The 14,719-nt window shown below is 53.4% G+C and overlaps 1 protein-coding gene across 3 annotated transcripts in view; it reads right to left on the reverse strand.

The window, feature by feature from the left end:
* DSCAML1 (DS cell adhesion molecule like 1) overlaps nucleotides 1-14,719 on the reverse strand; it is a 346,450-nt gene that overhangs the window by 79,898 nt on the left and 251,833 nt on the right. For all 3 annotated transcript variants that reach the window (XR_008380577.1, XR_008380576.1, XM_053593394.1), the window contains exons 4-8: nucleotides 13,533-13,679; nucleotides 7,938-8,216; nucleotides 4,365-4,640; nucleotides 1,902-2,198; nucleotides 8-280 (exon numbers count right to left, since the gene is read on the reverse strand). Coding sequence is in view for 1 of the 3 variants with exons in the window: in XM_053593394.1 (XP_053449369.1) it covers nucleotides 8-280; nucleotides 1,902-2,198; nucleotides 4,365-4,640; nucleotides 7,938-8,216; nucleotides 13,533-13,679 (1,272 nt within the window). In the remaining 2 variants the exon portion in view is untranslated. The remainder of the gene's footprint in view (nucleotides 1-7; nucleotides 281-1,901; nucleotides 2,199-4,364; nucleotides 4,641-7,937; nucleotides 8,217-13,532; nucleotides 13,680-14,719) is intronic.

Consider the following 14,719-nt stretch of genomic DNA (forward strand, 5'->3'; position numbering starts at 1 on the left):
GACCCACCTTTGACAGCCACGTGGACACTCTGGCTGATGGAGAGCTGGGGCTGAACGAGGACACTGCACAGGTACTCGCCCTCGTCCATGCCCTTCTGCACATCGGTCAGCTTGAGGGTCCCGTTCTCAAACACCACCTGGCGGTGGTTGTCAGGCAGCAGGAGCGCATCCTTGTACCACTTGATGGAGTAGTAGGGGTAGCCGATGACCCGGCAGTTGATGAGGGTGTCTCGCCCGGCGACTGCTGTGATGTTCTTCATGGCCCGGATGCTGGGGGGGCCTGGACAGGAGTCAGGAGGGAGCAGGAGGACAGGAGGGGCAAGTGGTGCCGTCAGCCAGGGACAGCCAGGCACCGCCCTGTGGTGCTCTTCTGGGGGTGCGGCCCCTGAGATTCCAGGGGGGTAGGCATTGGGTAGGGGGAGAAGGATCCCTTTTACAGGGCTCAAGGCAGAGGCTGGAGTTGAGGGACACCCATGGACTGAGTCTCTCCAGGACTCAGTGTCACTAGCTTCAAATAATTGCAAACAGACGCAGTACATACATGCCTCGGGCAAGAGTCGTTTCCTTAAGGGGACTGGGTACCTGACCAAACTGCAGCCTCACAAGAAGTGACTGGGATTTGGGAGGGCAAGCGCTCATTTACGGAGAGATTTAGGGGGGCGGGGAGTAGAACTGTGGAGAATCTGTTATTTCCATTCTACATGCTCATATTGGTCTCACACCCCAGAGGATCTTCTGGGCGCTAACTAGTTACAGATGACAGGAAGGCCTCTGCTGGATGAGGTGATGATTTTTTCACCATGTGAATGTGTACTGTAGGCCTCTGAGAAAGGGCTATAAAGGAGGGGCTCTGATCACACTGTCCGGGGCAGGAAATGGCTGCAGCTGGGTCAGCCAGGCAAGTGGCAATGTGGGGGGTGCAAAGGGGGCACAGAGCCCACCACACAGGGACAGTGCCTGGATGGGTACAAGTAACTCTCCGTGCTTCAGGCCCCCAGACTAGGAAATCTCCCAGGGCCCTGTGGCTCTGCTCCCTTTCCAATTCAGAGGAGAGGGCAGGAGGGTGGCCAGATGGGAGGCCCACCCTTGTTGTGTGGGTTGGGGGGCCGGTCCAGATGAATTTAGCATGGCTCTCCACCTGCACTCCCCTTCCTGGCCCACACGGCAACCCCGTGGCACGTGGACCAGTGCGTCTTTCCTCTTGGTACTTTCCTTCTCCTTTTCCCTTGGGCCAGGGGTCCGATGAGGACCAGTTGGGTCCCATAGTGAGACTCTGTCCTCACTGCAGTGACTTGGAGAACTGTGATAAGGGGATGACCTCCTTGTGTTCCTTTTTCCATTCTTGGGACACCCCACCCAGCCTCAGCTCCCACTCTTGATGGCTTTAGCCTTGTAGCCTTTGGGGAACAAGATGATGCCCTGGCTCCTGGCTGCTTACACCTCCTGGAGCATTATAGGGCTGGCTCAGAGGGAGGACACCGAGGGCACAGCTTTGGCAGGCACCCACATTAAAGGTCTAGCCTGGCTCCGGTGCCCTGTCCTTGTCCTTACATGGCCCTGGTAGGGCTGGTAGCAGGAGGGTGGCATATTGGGGCACAGATTTGATAGGTGGGAATGGGCTAGACGGAGGGGATGGGCAGGCTGGATTTCTGGAGAGAGGTGGTAGAGGGAGGCGGGGTGGGAATGGGAAAGGGGATGAGCTGTACCAGACACACACACAAGAATGGATAATGGGGCTCGCGGAGGGCAGGGAAAGGGAATGAGAGAAAGAGAGAGAGAGAGACCTCTAGTAAAATAAAAATGACGATTAATAATAAGTACTAATCACAAGAATAATGGTAACCACAGAGATGGCAAAGGAACTCAAAAGCCTATTCTGATATTTAAATGTAGACAGGCACCTCTTACGTTTATTCGTGCCTGATATTCAGCACCGCCCACCGAGTTCCGAGCCGTGCACCGGTACACGCCCCCGTCGCGGATCTGGGGGCCCGTGACGTTCATATGGCTGATGGTGGTGCCATCTGACATGGTGTACTGGTTGGTGCGGTGGCTGCCGTCCCGCGTGATGGGCTCGTCGTCCAGGGCCCAGGTGACCGTGGGGGGTGGGGCGCCCTTGGCCGCACACATCAGTGAGAACTGCTCCCCGGGATTGACCACCTTCTCACTGAAGGATGAGACGATGCGGGGTGTGCCGTCTGCAGGGAGCGAGGAACCCCCTTCAGGGTCATTGAGCCACAGAAAACCCGTCCCCCCAGGTGCCCCACCCCGGCAGGGGGAGGCAAAGCCCTGCCAGTTACTACGGAACACGGATTAAGACTCCCGAGTTGGGACCCTCCTCCCTCAACCACCTGTCAGCCCTGTATCTTTGGGCCAATTACTTTTAGCCTCTCTGAATCTTCCCATCTCTTGCCAGTGGAGGATGGAAAAACGGTGATAATCACTAAAGTCACCTCATACCCATATTGTGAGGATTAAATGAATTAATGCAGTTAAGATGCTTAGCACTGCACTTTCTAAGTACTTAATAAACATTAGTGCCTCTCAACTTTTCCTTTATTAATAAAGGCACAGAGGTTCAGATGTTAACTGTATGGAACTCTGGGTGGAGCAGCCCAGCCCTGTGGAGTCCGATTCCCGTTCTCTTTGCATAGGACTGTGCCTGCAGGAGGGGTGGGAGTGCTTCAGTCCTGTGAGCAAAAGGCCTTAAGTTTGAGTCTGGAAATAAAAGTTTCCCAGAGGCAGTGGAGGTGGGAAGTCTTGGCTGGGCCTTAAGTTTTGGCTAACAGAACAACCTTGGACAAGACAATTAACCTCCGTGCCCGGCTTCCTCATGTGGAATATGTAATTATTAACCCTGGCCATCCTTCCCCACAGGACTGTTGTAAAGGATTCAAATAGGCATTACTTTTTTTTTTTAAGGAAGGCCAATGTAAGATGGCACTTTTTATACCCTACTTCACATTTCACACTAAAATGCTGAAGTTAATCTAAGACTCAGGCAATCTGCCAGTCCTACCCCCAACTTCTTAGGAAGACCCTTACCTAAAACCTAGGGAGAGTCTGGAGCTGGGAAAGCCAGGGGCAGGGGGTGTCACTTTGGCCTTTCCTCTCCTTTTTCCCTCTCCCCGAGGCTGTCCCTCACCTTCCCCACCCTCTGTCCCCACCAGCCTCTTCTCCCATGTGCCTGGTCATCAACACTGTAATTCCACCAAAGGCGAAGGGAGGCCCCTCAGACAGAAAATCAGCTGGTGGGGAATAATTTTGACAGGAGGTCCCCCGACGGGAAAGGTGCTCGTTTCAAACAGGTCTGTGCTGGGCTGCCTGCACATGCTTGTAGAAAAGAGAGACCAGGGATTTGGCAGGCCAAGAGGAAGTGAGGAGCGAGGAAGGTGTGTTTTCTGGGTGCTGGCTCCAGACTGGGGCACAGGGGCTTAGGATCAGTGGGTATCTCACACCTCCCAAGGAGTGAGGACTCATAGGCCATGATAGGGAGATAAGTGGGGGATCTTACATCTGCGGGCTTGCCTGGGTTTGGCATCTGTTACAATAGTAAAAAATCTTGAAAAGGAACAGGATCATGTTTTGTTTGTCTTGGTAGCAGTGAAGGAGGAGCTGGGACTCACTAAACTTGTTGGTAAGAATGGAGTTTCCACCAGCCCCCACTGCACCTTTCAAAGAAGGAGAAAGGAAGAGATGCCTCCTCTGTGTGGTCACAGCTCTGTGCCAGGCTCAGGGCTTGGCAAATGCAGTGCAAGCTGAATTGCAGTCCCCATCCATCCTCTTGGCTGGGTAATTTGTTCAGTGAACAACTTGAACAGAGGTTCTGGGTGAGGCACCCAGTAAGGCCCTCTGGGTAGTGACGGCTTTAAGGGAGAGAAACAGGTGGAAACCCAGGTCCTTAGTAAGAAACAGAGTCTGCTGTGAAGAGACTTCAGGCAGGGAGAGGATTCAAAAGTTCAAGTGCCTGGCACTCTTCCAGCCTCTGGAAGCTTCCTTCTAGTGATTTCAGAGGGCACAGGTGATGTACACTATCTGGGTGATGGGTACACTTCTGACTCTGACTCAAGCAGTGCAAAACCAATTCATGTAACCAAAACATTGGACACCCCTAGTATTCTGAAATTGAAAAAAGAAAAAACAAACCCGCTCTGTCCCTTGGGCAGAGCTGTGTGACGGGCAAGGGATCAAAGCCTCAGTTTCCTCAACTACAAAATAGGTAGCACAGAAAAAAGGACCTCCACCCCCGGTATATTGTGTGAGCTGGATAAATGTGTTCTAGCATCTTCACCACCTCAAAGGCAGGCGGGAGGGAGAGAGCCGCCCGCCAGAGCCCACGCCTCTGCCCTGGCATTCCTGCTCACCCTCCAGGGCAATGATGGCAAAGTCCTGGGCGGTCTGGGCCTTGTGGGTGGCGAAGCACTGGTAGGCTCCGGAATGGATCTTCTGGGCCGAGGTGATGAGCAGGGTCTCGTTGCTGAGCCCGCGGATGGAGATGGCCTCGTCAGGCAGCACCAGGCCGGTGTTGCGGTACCAGCGGATGGTGAACTCCTGGGAGCCCGTCAGGGCGCAGGAGAGGATGACCGTGCTGCCGATGCCGGTCTTCAGCTTCTTTGGTGTCAGGGTCACATGAAGGGGATCTGGGTGGAGAAGGGCAGAAATAAAAGGAAATGGGAGGAGAAAAAGAAAAGAAAGAGGCTTAATGGGGGTGGAGTATGGCTGGGGGGGTTGTCCAGGTTCTGGGATGGGGACTGATGCGGGATTCCTGATGTAGGCCTCAGTTTACCCATCTGTTAAGGGCAGGCCGGGGAGTTCTCTGTACTTTCTGTTCTGATGGCCCCTGCTTCCCTGAAGTGTGTTTCTCTGCCTGGGCCACTGAGGAGGAGGGGAGCATGTTGGACCCTGTTGCCCACCCCAGCCAGCTGTCACCCCTGCCCAGCCAGCTGTCTCCTATACCTGCAGAGATAACCAGCCAGCCACTGCCTTCTGCCGACTAACTTCCTATGTATGGACCCAGATCTGTGGTCACCCTTTTCAGCAACCCCACCACCACTGCCCAGGTGCAGGCCTGGCCTGGATCCTCCCTGCTGTTTCCAGCCATGTCCCTATTCGGTGTCCACGATTCCTAACAACTCAACATTGCATTCAAAACCCTCACAGCTTCTCTTCTTCCCACCTTCCTTCCATTCTCACCAAAGCCACACAACTTTTAGAGCACCAGCAACCTGTCTGTGGTTCCTGCATGCCCCAGGCTGCTTGTGGCCCTAGGGCCTCTGCCTAGAGCTCTTTGCCTAATTCCTACTCATCCTTCATATTGAGCGTCACCTCTGCCCAGAAGCCTTCCTGGACACCACTGCCCCTCCCAGGGAGGATTAAGGATTCTTATTCCAGGCCCCCCGCATGTACCTAACTCCACACTGAGCACACTGTCTTTCCATCACCTCTTTTTCTGTCTCCCCCTCTGGACTGCATGGACTGTGTGCTATGGACGTCAGCTGGCTGCTCCCTGACCTCCTTGTTTCTCCTGGGGGTCCCAGAAGCCAGTGTGGGGAGCATGTGGCCTTAGTAGACCCGTCCTGTTGAGGAAACGCATGGCAGGGAGGGAAGGTAGACACAGAGGGGCTAATGCCGGGGAAAGGCCTGGGGGCTCCCCCACATCTCTGCCCCTCCCTTGTGCAACCTGGCCTCAGGTTCCCCATCTGTGATGTGAAGAGGTTCCTTCGGTCTCTGGCATGCAGAGTCTGACTCTCTCAGATCCCTGCTATCTGGGCTGCAGTGGGATTGTGGGATTGAAACAGGTTGTGTACAGGGGGCCCATGCTGCAGGAGCCTGGGACAGTCAGTGAGGCAGGCTGCAGGAGGGGGGAAGATTGCAGGCTGTGTGAGCTGGTCACACTTGGCTATCCCTGCTCACTCCCCAGAGCTGTCCGGGAAATGTCAGTGCACAATGAGGCAGGTGGCTTCCTGCTCGTCTCCATCACCAGCCAGAACTCCCAGGGCTCTAGTAGCTTCTCTCTCATGCACAGGCATGTGGCAGGATGGACAGGGGTCTTCTTGGCAGCATGGGGGGTGGGAAAAGCACTGCTTTTCTCTACAGCCCCAGAGAGAGGCTGTAGAGGGGCTGGAAGACAGAGAAAAGCCACAGTGCTTCCCCTTGAACTTGGTGGTCCTGTCAAGCCCACCGTGAGGAGGGGTGAGGGGTGTGCAATCAGAGGAAACACATTCTGGGGCAGTGTGGGTGTGTACACATCTGGAGGCCATCACTTGCTGTACATCTGTGTGAGTGCATCTGGACATGGCCCTGTTATGGTGAGGGGATGTGCGTCTGTGCGTGTGTACGGCACCATCCATGTGTGAACGCGTATGTGGGGAAGTACAGCACACACCTGTGTCCGTGTGTGTGTCTGCCCGCCCATGTGTACTGGTGCAGGAGCCATGAACACTCCATTTACCTACAGCCAGGTTTGCTAATTTTCTGAGGATTTGGGGGTATATTGCCCTTCTGACTTACTTCCTGAGGCTGTGTATGTGTAGCAGAAGGAGATGAAGGTAATATTAGAATAAACGTTTTTGGACAGCGCTTAGGGCAAGAAGGGGGTACCAGGCCTGGTCCTTCTATCTGTCTGCTGTGCTGTCCAGGGTTTGTTTGTACGTCCCCTGAAGCAGGGCTTTCAGGGTGTCACCTAGATGTGTCCCATGCACTGCCACTCACAGGGTACTTCTTGGGGGCTCTTTCTGCTTGTCTAGCCCACGGTGAATTTTGGGGTGAAGAGCCTCTTCCTGGCTCTGCAGATGAATGTGCTACAACTATGAAGACCCTCCTGGGCCCACATCTGGGATGGGGGAGTTCGATGCCAGGCCCAGGAGGCCAGAGGGTGGGCTGTGCTGTGAGTCTCTGGCCTGCCCAGGGGTCTGCAGACCCACAGCCCTGTGTGCAGGAAACAGGTGGTGAGGCGGGAGGAGCTGCCTTGGTTAGCCTTCATGGCAGAGGGATCCTCCTGCAGGATGCAGGTTGGGGTCACCTCTGGACAGTCTCTGTCCACTGCCCACATTGAATGACCCTCATTATGCTTCCAGGCTGTTGCTGGCCCATGAGGCCTGGGATTTCCCCAAGGGTCACCAGAACCAAATCCCACTGCAGCCCAGAGAGCAGGGAACTGGGAGAGTTAAACTCTGCATGTCTGAGACAGAAGGAGCCTCTTTACATCACAGATGGGGAACCTGAGGCCAGGTTGCACAAGGGAGGGGCAGAGATGTGGGGAAGCCCCCAGGCCTTTCCCCGGCATTAGCCCCTCTGTGTCTACCTTCCCTCCCTGCCGTGGGTTTCCTCAGCAGGAGGGGTCTACTAAGGCCACATGCTCCCCACACTGGCTTCTGGGACCCCCAGGAGAAACAGGGAGAAGTGCAGGAAAGGGCAGGAGTTGATGCCCAGCTGGCAGGTCCTGCTATAGCTGACTCGGTCACTTATTCCCAGCGTCAGGTCTGATTGATTAGTGCCTCTGTTAATTACTGTTAAATATTCTGAGTGTCTAGGATGGGGACACGCTCTAACTACTGCCTCCCCACCGTAAGCTAAGTAGCCCTGCCTTCATGAAAAGTGTGTCACCAGCACCCTCTGCATCCTGTATGAGCCTTGTGACTTCTGGGAGGTTGGAAGGTTGGGATCATTATTCCATTTTACCCTGAGCTGATGGTCCTAGTTAATGATGCTGGAACCACAGGGCAGGTCTTGTGACTCCAAAGCAAGGGCTTTTCCAGGCTACCGAACTGCCTTTCCCAACCAGCCAGGATTATCCCCCAGGACTGGGCAGAGGGAGGTGCAACTGGCAACCGCACTCTTCCCCTGTCACCGGCAGTGCTCCCAAAGGCTACTGTGGCTGCAAAAGGGGCTTTCTTCTATGATTTAACAATAAAAAAAGGGGGGCTTTCTTGACTCACCAATGACTGTGAGAGTGCCTGTGGCCTCTGCCGAGCCGAAGGTGTTGGTGACCTCACAAATGTAGGTGCCGCTGTCCTCGGTCCGCAGGTCACTGATGGTCAGCCCCGTGATGCGCTTGGTCCAGCGGCTGTCAGCTGGGAGGGGCCGGCCATCCTTCAGCCAGCGGATGGCAGGGAGCGGGTAGCCTGAGGCAGTGCAGGGCAGCTCCACGGTATCGCCGGCCCACACTTCCTGGGAGTGGAAGCCGTCGAGGATGGTGGGGATCGACTCAGCAGGGTCTGGAAGGCAGAGAGGGTCGGCAGCCCTGGCCAGATGTGGGTGGGTGAAGTGGGGCTAGGGGAGGGAAGGCAAACACCCAGATAGGAGCCCACTGCCCATGGGTGCCCACGGTGAGCAGCCCCCAGTGCAGCTTCAGACAGAGCCCCAGCAAGCCCTGCTTGGGACTCCCAGCGGGGCTGGGAGGAGAAGAGGTTATAGTGGAGTCCAGGGCTAGAATGACAGACAGAAAGACAGAGGCAGGAAAGGGAAATAGAGCAAGAGCGGGAGAGCCTGAGCAGGAGCTCCTTCCACAGAGGCCCCAGAGTCCGGCGGACTCAGGCGCAGTCACTCGGCGCCATGAGAATCATCACATCTCAAGGTGGCAGTTCTTCATAAGTCTCTGTTGGGGTGGAAGTCCCCCCAAGGATGGGAAAGGTCTCCCTGCCCCTGCCCTGCCTTCTGCCCACACTAGGGACAGTCTGGGGATGAGCAGTGCGTGTCTGTCGGTGCCCAGAAGCATTAGGAAGGTAGCCTCTGCCAGCCACACTTGCCACCCCCAGCAACCCTCCTCTGTTGGCCTTCTCCAACCAAGAGAAACTGAGGACTGGGAGACCTATTGCCCTATTTGCAGAAGACCAAGGCCCCTAGGGGCAGGACTCTGTGTGTGGTGCCCTCATCATTTCTGAGCAGTGTCCCATCTGCTCTCTTGGGCTAGGACCCTCCCAGGCCTCCCTGGGCTTTTGCCCCTTGGGGACCTCCTGCTTTTAAATCTTCCGTTCACCTATCAAAACCATCTCTCCCGCTGGGCCACCTGCACGTCCTGCCAACTTCTATTCCTCTCACACACCAGCTTCAGTGTCACCTCTTCTAGATGCCTCCCCAGGCCACTCTCACTAACTACGACAGAGTTTTCCTTTTCTTTTCAAATAACTCCTCTCTTTTTTAAAAGAAAAGTTGTAACGGTGTGGGTTTTGTGAATAGGTGATATGCACATGGTGAAATTTCAGGAAGCACGGAAGAGCACGCCCATCCCAAGCCCTCTGCCACCTTGCTTGCCTCTGCAGAGGTCACCTTTGCCAGCACTCCCCCTTCCAAGGGCAGTCGGTAGCAGGCCACGCGGCTGTCTGCCTGGGTAGACTAAAGCTCCCTGGGGCAGTGCTGGACCAGGCGACTGGCCGCTCCTCAAGCTGCTGAGCCATAGATGTCTCAGGGAGGATGAATGGGGGCGCTCAGGCATGGGTGGGCTAGTGGTCTGATTTTTCTGGGTAAGACTCCACATTGCAGAGCTATGCAGACTCGTGGGATAATGGAGCTTGCTTAGGGACCTGGAGCGCACAGAGGGATGAGGATGTTCAGACCAGAGGGTGTGGGAGCTGTCAGGTTCACACCGCAGAGGTGAGACCAGAAACCAGGCCTCCTTCACTCTTGTTCAGTACATGGAGTCAGAGAAGGAATAATTGAAAATACGAAATTTGGCTCAGGAGCAAATGGCGAGAGCCTCTAGCTCCCTCGGGTCACCCTTCACTAATGGGAACTTTTCTCAATTCTCAGCTCATCTCCCTTGGACAGAGGTTGGGCTAAGAATTCTCCTCTCCGAGGGAAAGACTTTTCAGAAGACCCTGCTCTCCTGCTACCCTCCGGGGCTCTTCAGGAGGCACCTGTGGGCTTGGAATCGGGATACCAGGGGCAAGGTTGGCCTGGGTCACTGATCAGCCACGTGACCCTGGATGAGTCTTGCGATCTCCCAGCCTGAGTTTCCTCATCTGCACAGTGGAGGCGACGACATTGCCTTCAGACCTTGCAAGGCTATTGTGGGCAACCGATGGCAAAATGTTGAAGTGCTTTACAGGCACAACATGGGGTTGCAGACGTGCGGGGCAATCGTCACTTGGAGGCCACCGGCCCTCCCTGCCAGGTTCCGCAGCCTCCCCACCCCCCAACCAGGTGGATATGGTTGAGATAAACAAACCCAGTGCCAGGGAAGAATTACTCAATGTGACACTTAATTGATGCAAAATACACAAATTCCGTGGCACACTACAGAATTTACAAGCGGAGGGGCTGTCAGGGCGGTAGAGGAAGGGGTGGGGTGGGGGGCAGAGAATTAATCACCGAGGCTCAGGCGTGAAATTAAATTCTGAGGGAAAGAAACCTCTTTCATTACTCTGGAGCAGGAGTAAAATGCTGCGGCGTGTATGCGGTGACAGCCCAGGGGGACGGGGCGCTGCCAACACTGGTGCAGGCCTGGGGAAGACAGATGGCCCTGCCCGAGGAATCACTGGGGGTGCGCTGGGGCAGGGCGGGGCTGGGCTGGGATTCTGGGGCTCCCTGGTTGAAGGAGGTGGCCGGATGCACAGGGCTGCAGTGTGAAGGTGGTTAGGGCTCTGTCCTTCATGAGTTGGGGGACCTGAGCCTAGTTGCTCAGTCTCTCTGCTCAGTGGGCTCCTCCTTAATAAATGTGGATCATAATGCCCACTCACTGGGTGGCTGTGGGGTCAAGGTGAGCTAATGCACATGAAAGCACTTGGTAAATGCCACGAAGCACCTTGATGTGTGGAATGATTCTTATGAGGCTGCACTGGGCAGGGGCTCAGACTGTTCTTGCAACTGCCTCCGCTAACAGTGACGACGCAGAGAAATGCAAGTTGCCTCCCTCCCCTACCTCACGCTTTGGGGGTATAGGAGGAATGATAGCGCAGCAACCACGGAACTATAACGACCCAACAAGAATAACTGCAGCTGTGGTCCGATGAAGGCTTTCTGAGCACCATGCTAAGCTTTCTGTATTTGCAATCCTACTCTGTCCTCACAGCAACCCGGGGGAGGATACGTTATCGCGCTCCCATTTTACAGATAGGAAGCTGAGGTTTGGAACTTTATTTTATGCCTGGTTTTACAACTGATGAGCAGTGTGGCTGAGACTGAGGCTTGGGCCTGATTCCCATATATCCTTTTAAGAATATACCTCATTACTGCCTTCCCCCACTTAACAAACAGCCCGCACTGAAGCAGCCAGAGATGTGGCTCCCATCCTCAGCTCCAGCACACAACCACCTGCACCATTCTCACTTTTCCTTTTATAGTTGGGCCTGAAGACCCAGTACAAATGCACCCTTCTTGCCACCAGCCCCAGGAGCTTACAAATGCACCCTTCTTGCCACCAGCCCCAGGAGCTTACAGAGCTCTGGCCACTAAAGACTGAAACACCCCGCCTGCCACCTGTGTCTGGCCTCTCTCCTCTCTCGGGACTGACCCCCACCCTCAGCTCTGGGGGTGGGTCTGAACAGTATCAGTTGCATTTTTGCCAAGACAAGCAGCTTCCAGATCGCCTTGTCACATCACATCACGGGGGCCCCCTCCCCCAGCTCCCTTTGGATCTTCTCCTCTGTCTCCCTTTGTCTCTCTGGGTTCTGCCTTTTCCCTGGGCCTCTCTCTTTCTGTCTGTCTGGGTGCCCTCCTCTCTTTACCCCCCCCCCCTTTCTCTATCTGGGCTTGATCTCTGAGTCCCCTTTTCCCCACCCCTGCTCCTCCTAGCTGGTGACGAATGAAGAAGAGAGGGAGAGGGGCTGGCGCATCTTCCAGTTTGAAGAGGGTCTTTTTTTGAAGGACTCCTGCCTATTCCCCCCCGAGAGACCAGAGGTCCAACCAGGAGATTAAAGGGTAAAGGGACCAGGTATTCCTAGAGGAGAAGGGAGCAGGCTTGTAGGAAGGGGGATTTCTGTGCCTTTCCCGGCATCATTTGAAAGAGGCATGCAAATGAGATGCAAAACACCATACAAACAAGTTCCTATAATTTGGAAGTGCACCCCTAGGGAACTGGGCTGCAGAATCCAAAGTCAAGCGCATAGTGCAGCCCTGTCTCTTCCCTGAATGACAGCAGTTTCCCCTGGCATTGATTAATGCTGTAAATACTTAGCACCTACCATGTGTCAGGCACAGGGCCAGGCGCTGAAGACACTGGGTGGATCAGGGAGCCTAGGGGTTGCACTCCTGGCTCCTGTCCTCCAAGAGTGTTAGGGCAGCAGATGCGAGGGATCATGAGCTGTTGGACAGCGTAGATCTCACTAAGACACAGACCACCGGAGGCCGACAAGAGTCAGAGTGGTCACCTAGCCAGGCTCCTTTTCCAGAGATCTAGACAGGCCGTGTGATTTCGTGAGGCTAATCCCCAAAGCTAAATGTTCTGGCTATTAATTCATCCTCCTTCCCAAAGCTCCACTCTCATCTCCTCAAGACAGAGGTTTTCAACTTTTGGGTCATAAACTGTTAAAAGGCTGTCAGATCTATACGGTAAGTTTGGATCAGCATTTAGAAACATCAAAACAGGATAGAATAGAAGAGAAAACATCACAGTGCCTTGCAAGGGGTATGTAGAAAAATACCAGCATGCATTGCATAGATTTTTATAAAAATGACTGTCTGGGGATTGCTGTCAAAAAAGTTTGGCAACCACTGTTTCACAAAGCCTCCCTCGAGAAGCGGCATGTACCTTCTTTACTTTTTCTGATGGAAGCATGGATGGGGGCATTCAACTGGCCCCCATTCTAGGGGGTCCTGCAGCTGGAAGGACCCCAGGACCAGGGGCCAGAGCTTGGCTCTGCCACCCACTGATTAAATAACTCAGACAAGTTTATTGCCTTTGCTAAGATTTGGTTTTCTCATCCGTAAAACTGGGAAAACAACACCTTCCTTACAGGTGCCTGAACCGAGAAAAAGTGAAGGAAATCCCTGGTACACAGGGGATTCAATAAATATCAGCTTCCATCCCTCCTAAGAAGCTATCATTCCTCCAGAATAAGAATCCTTTATTCATCTTAGAAATATTTTTGTTTATGAATTATATTCTGCCTACTTCCAAATGTTGTGAGGTAGCCCACCATAAAAGATACACATATACTGATTGATATAACAGAATCTTAAAAATTACCTAGAGACTTGCAGAAATGCCCAAATTCCCCAAATCTAGACTAATGGTTACTATGTTTGGGTACCAGATTTTATCTATGAACTTTCTAACAAGGTAGGCCAAAAAGGGAAAGGGGGGGTGGGCTCCATAACCCTCATTATTTGAAAGTGGAAACTTATCAGTCCTTTGGGAGAGTTAAGTTTCCTCTGGCACAGTCTCCTGAAAAGAATTTATCTCTGGGGTCCTTTTGCGAAGAGCACCAAAAACCACGCTGGATGAGGCCTTCCCTGGTGGTTTCACTACCTGTGTTCTTTAATCTCTTTCTCTAAGGCCCCTGAGTCCCTGGGTGCTGCAGACATGCTGAGTCCCCATATGGGCTGGCGCCTCCCTCCCCAGCATGCCCAGGCCTCCCCAAAACCCCTTTGCCTACCTGTCACGGAGAGGCGGGCCCCATTGCTCTGCCGGGTCTCCCCGCTATACTTGTGCTTGGTAATGCAGCGGTAGGTGGAGAGGGCGTCCTCCTTCTGTACGTCAGAGATGTACAGCCCGCCATGGGAAGTAATAAAAAACCTGTTTTCTGGAGACACAATCGGGACAGAGTCTATCACTCCTTAGTCTGATGTAACTTTCAAAAGCAGGTTGGCATCTCTGGCCATGAGGATATTCTACACACAAACACAATGACAAACGCAAGTTATAGTCTTTATTCCTTTAAGTGTAGATGCCTCAGGGTTTAATAGAAAGAAGTTGGGCTTTAGAGTCAAAGAGCTGGATCCCAACCCAGCTCTTCCAATGATTAGCTGTGCAACTTTGGGGAAGATACTTAACCTCTCTGAGCCTTATCTGTACAAATAATACTTCTTAGGGTAGGTGCAGATTTAATAAACTAGTAGGGTGAGTGCTCGCTCAGTGACTATTAGTCCTCATCTTTCCTACTTCTTTGCAAGAGTTTGCAAAGCTTTCATACTTATTGCTCACGGGCTCTTACGGCTATGTGAGGGGCTGGTTCCATTGTACAGAGAAGGAAACAGAGATTTGTGGTGAATTGAGTGGCTCTGGTCACACGGCCAGTAAGTGGACTGGAACTTGGGTCTTCTGACTCCTTGCTCTCCCGCTTCATTGAAATGAACATAACGCTCAATCATTTTCTTCTCAATTTAAATCCTTTATTCACTCAACAAATGATTATGGAGTCTGAGCTGTACAGGAATGGATATACAGATATACAGATATGCAATGATGTCTTACCTAATCTATCTTATCTTATCTTATTTTGAGGCAGAGTCTCACTCTGTTGCCCTGGGTAGAGGTGCCGTGGTGTCATAGCTCACAGCAACCTCAAACACTTGGGCTCAAGTGATCCTCTTGCCTCAGCTTCCCAAGTATCTAGGACTATAGGCACCTGCCACAAAGCCCAGCTATTTTTATAGATGGGGTCTGGCTCTTGCTCAGGCTGGTCTTGAACTCTTGAACTCAGGCAATCCACCCGCCTCGGCCTCCCAGAGTGCTAAGATTACAGGTGTGAGCTATTGCACCACCTCCCACAACAGTAATTTAACAAACATTCCTTGAACACCCATTTTGTTCAAGGCAGAGAAAGGGACAGGTACTGTGCTT

The sequence above is a fragment of the Nycticebus coucang genome, chromosome 6 (assembly GCF_027406575.1).
Source record: "Nycticebus coucang isolate mNycCou1 chromosome 6, mNycCou1.pri, whole genome shotgun sequence".
In the NCBI taxonomy this organism is placed as follows: Eukaryota; Metazoa; Chordata; class Mammalia; order Primates; family Lorisidae; genus Nycticebus; species Nycticebus coucang.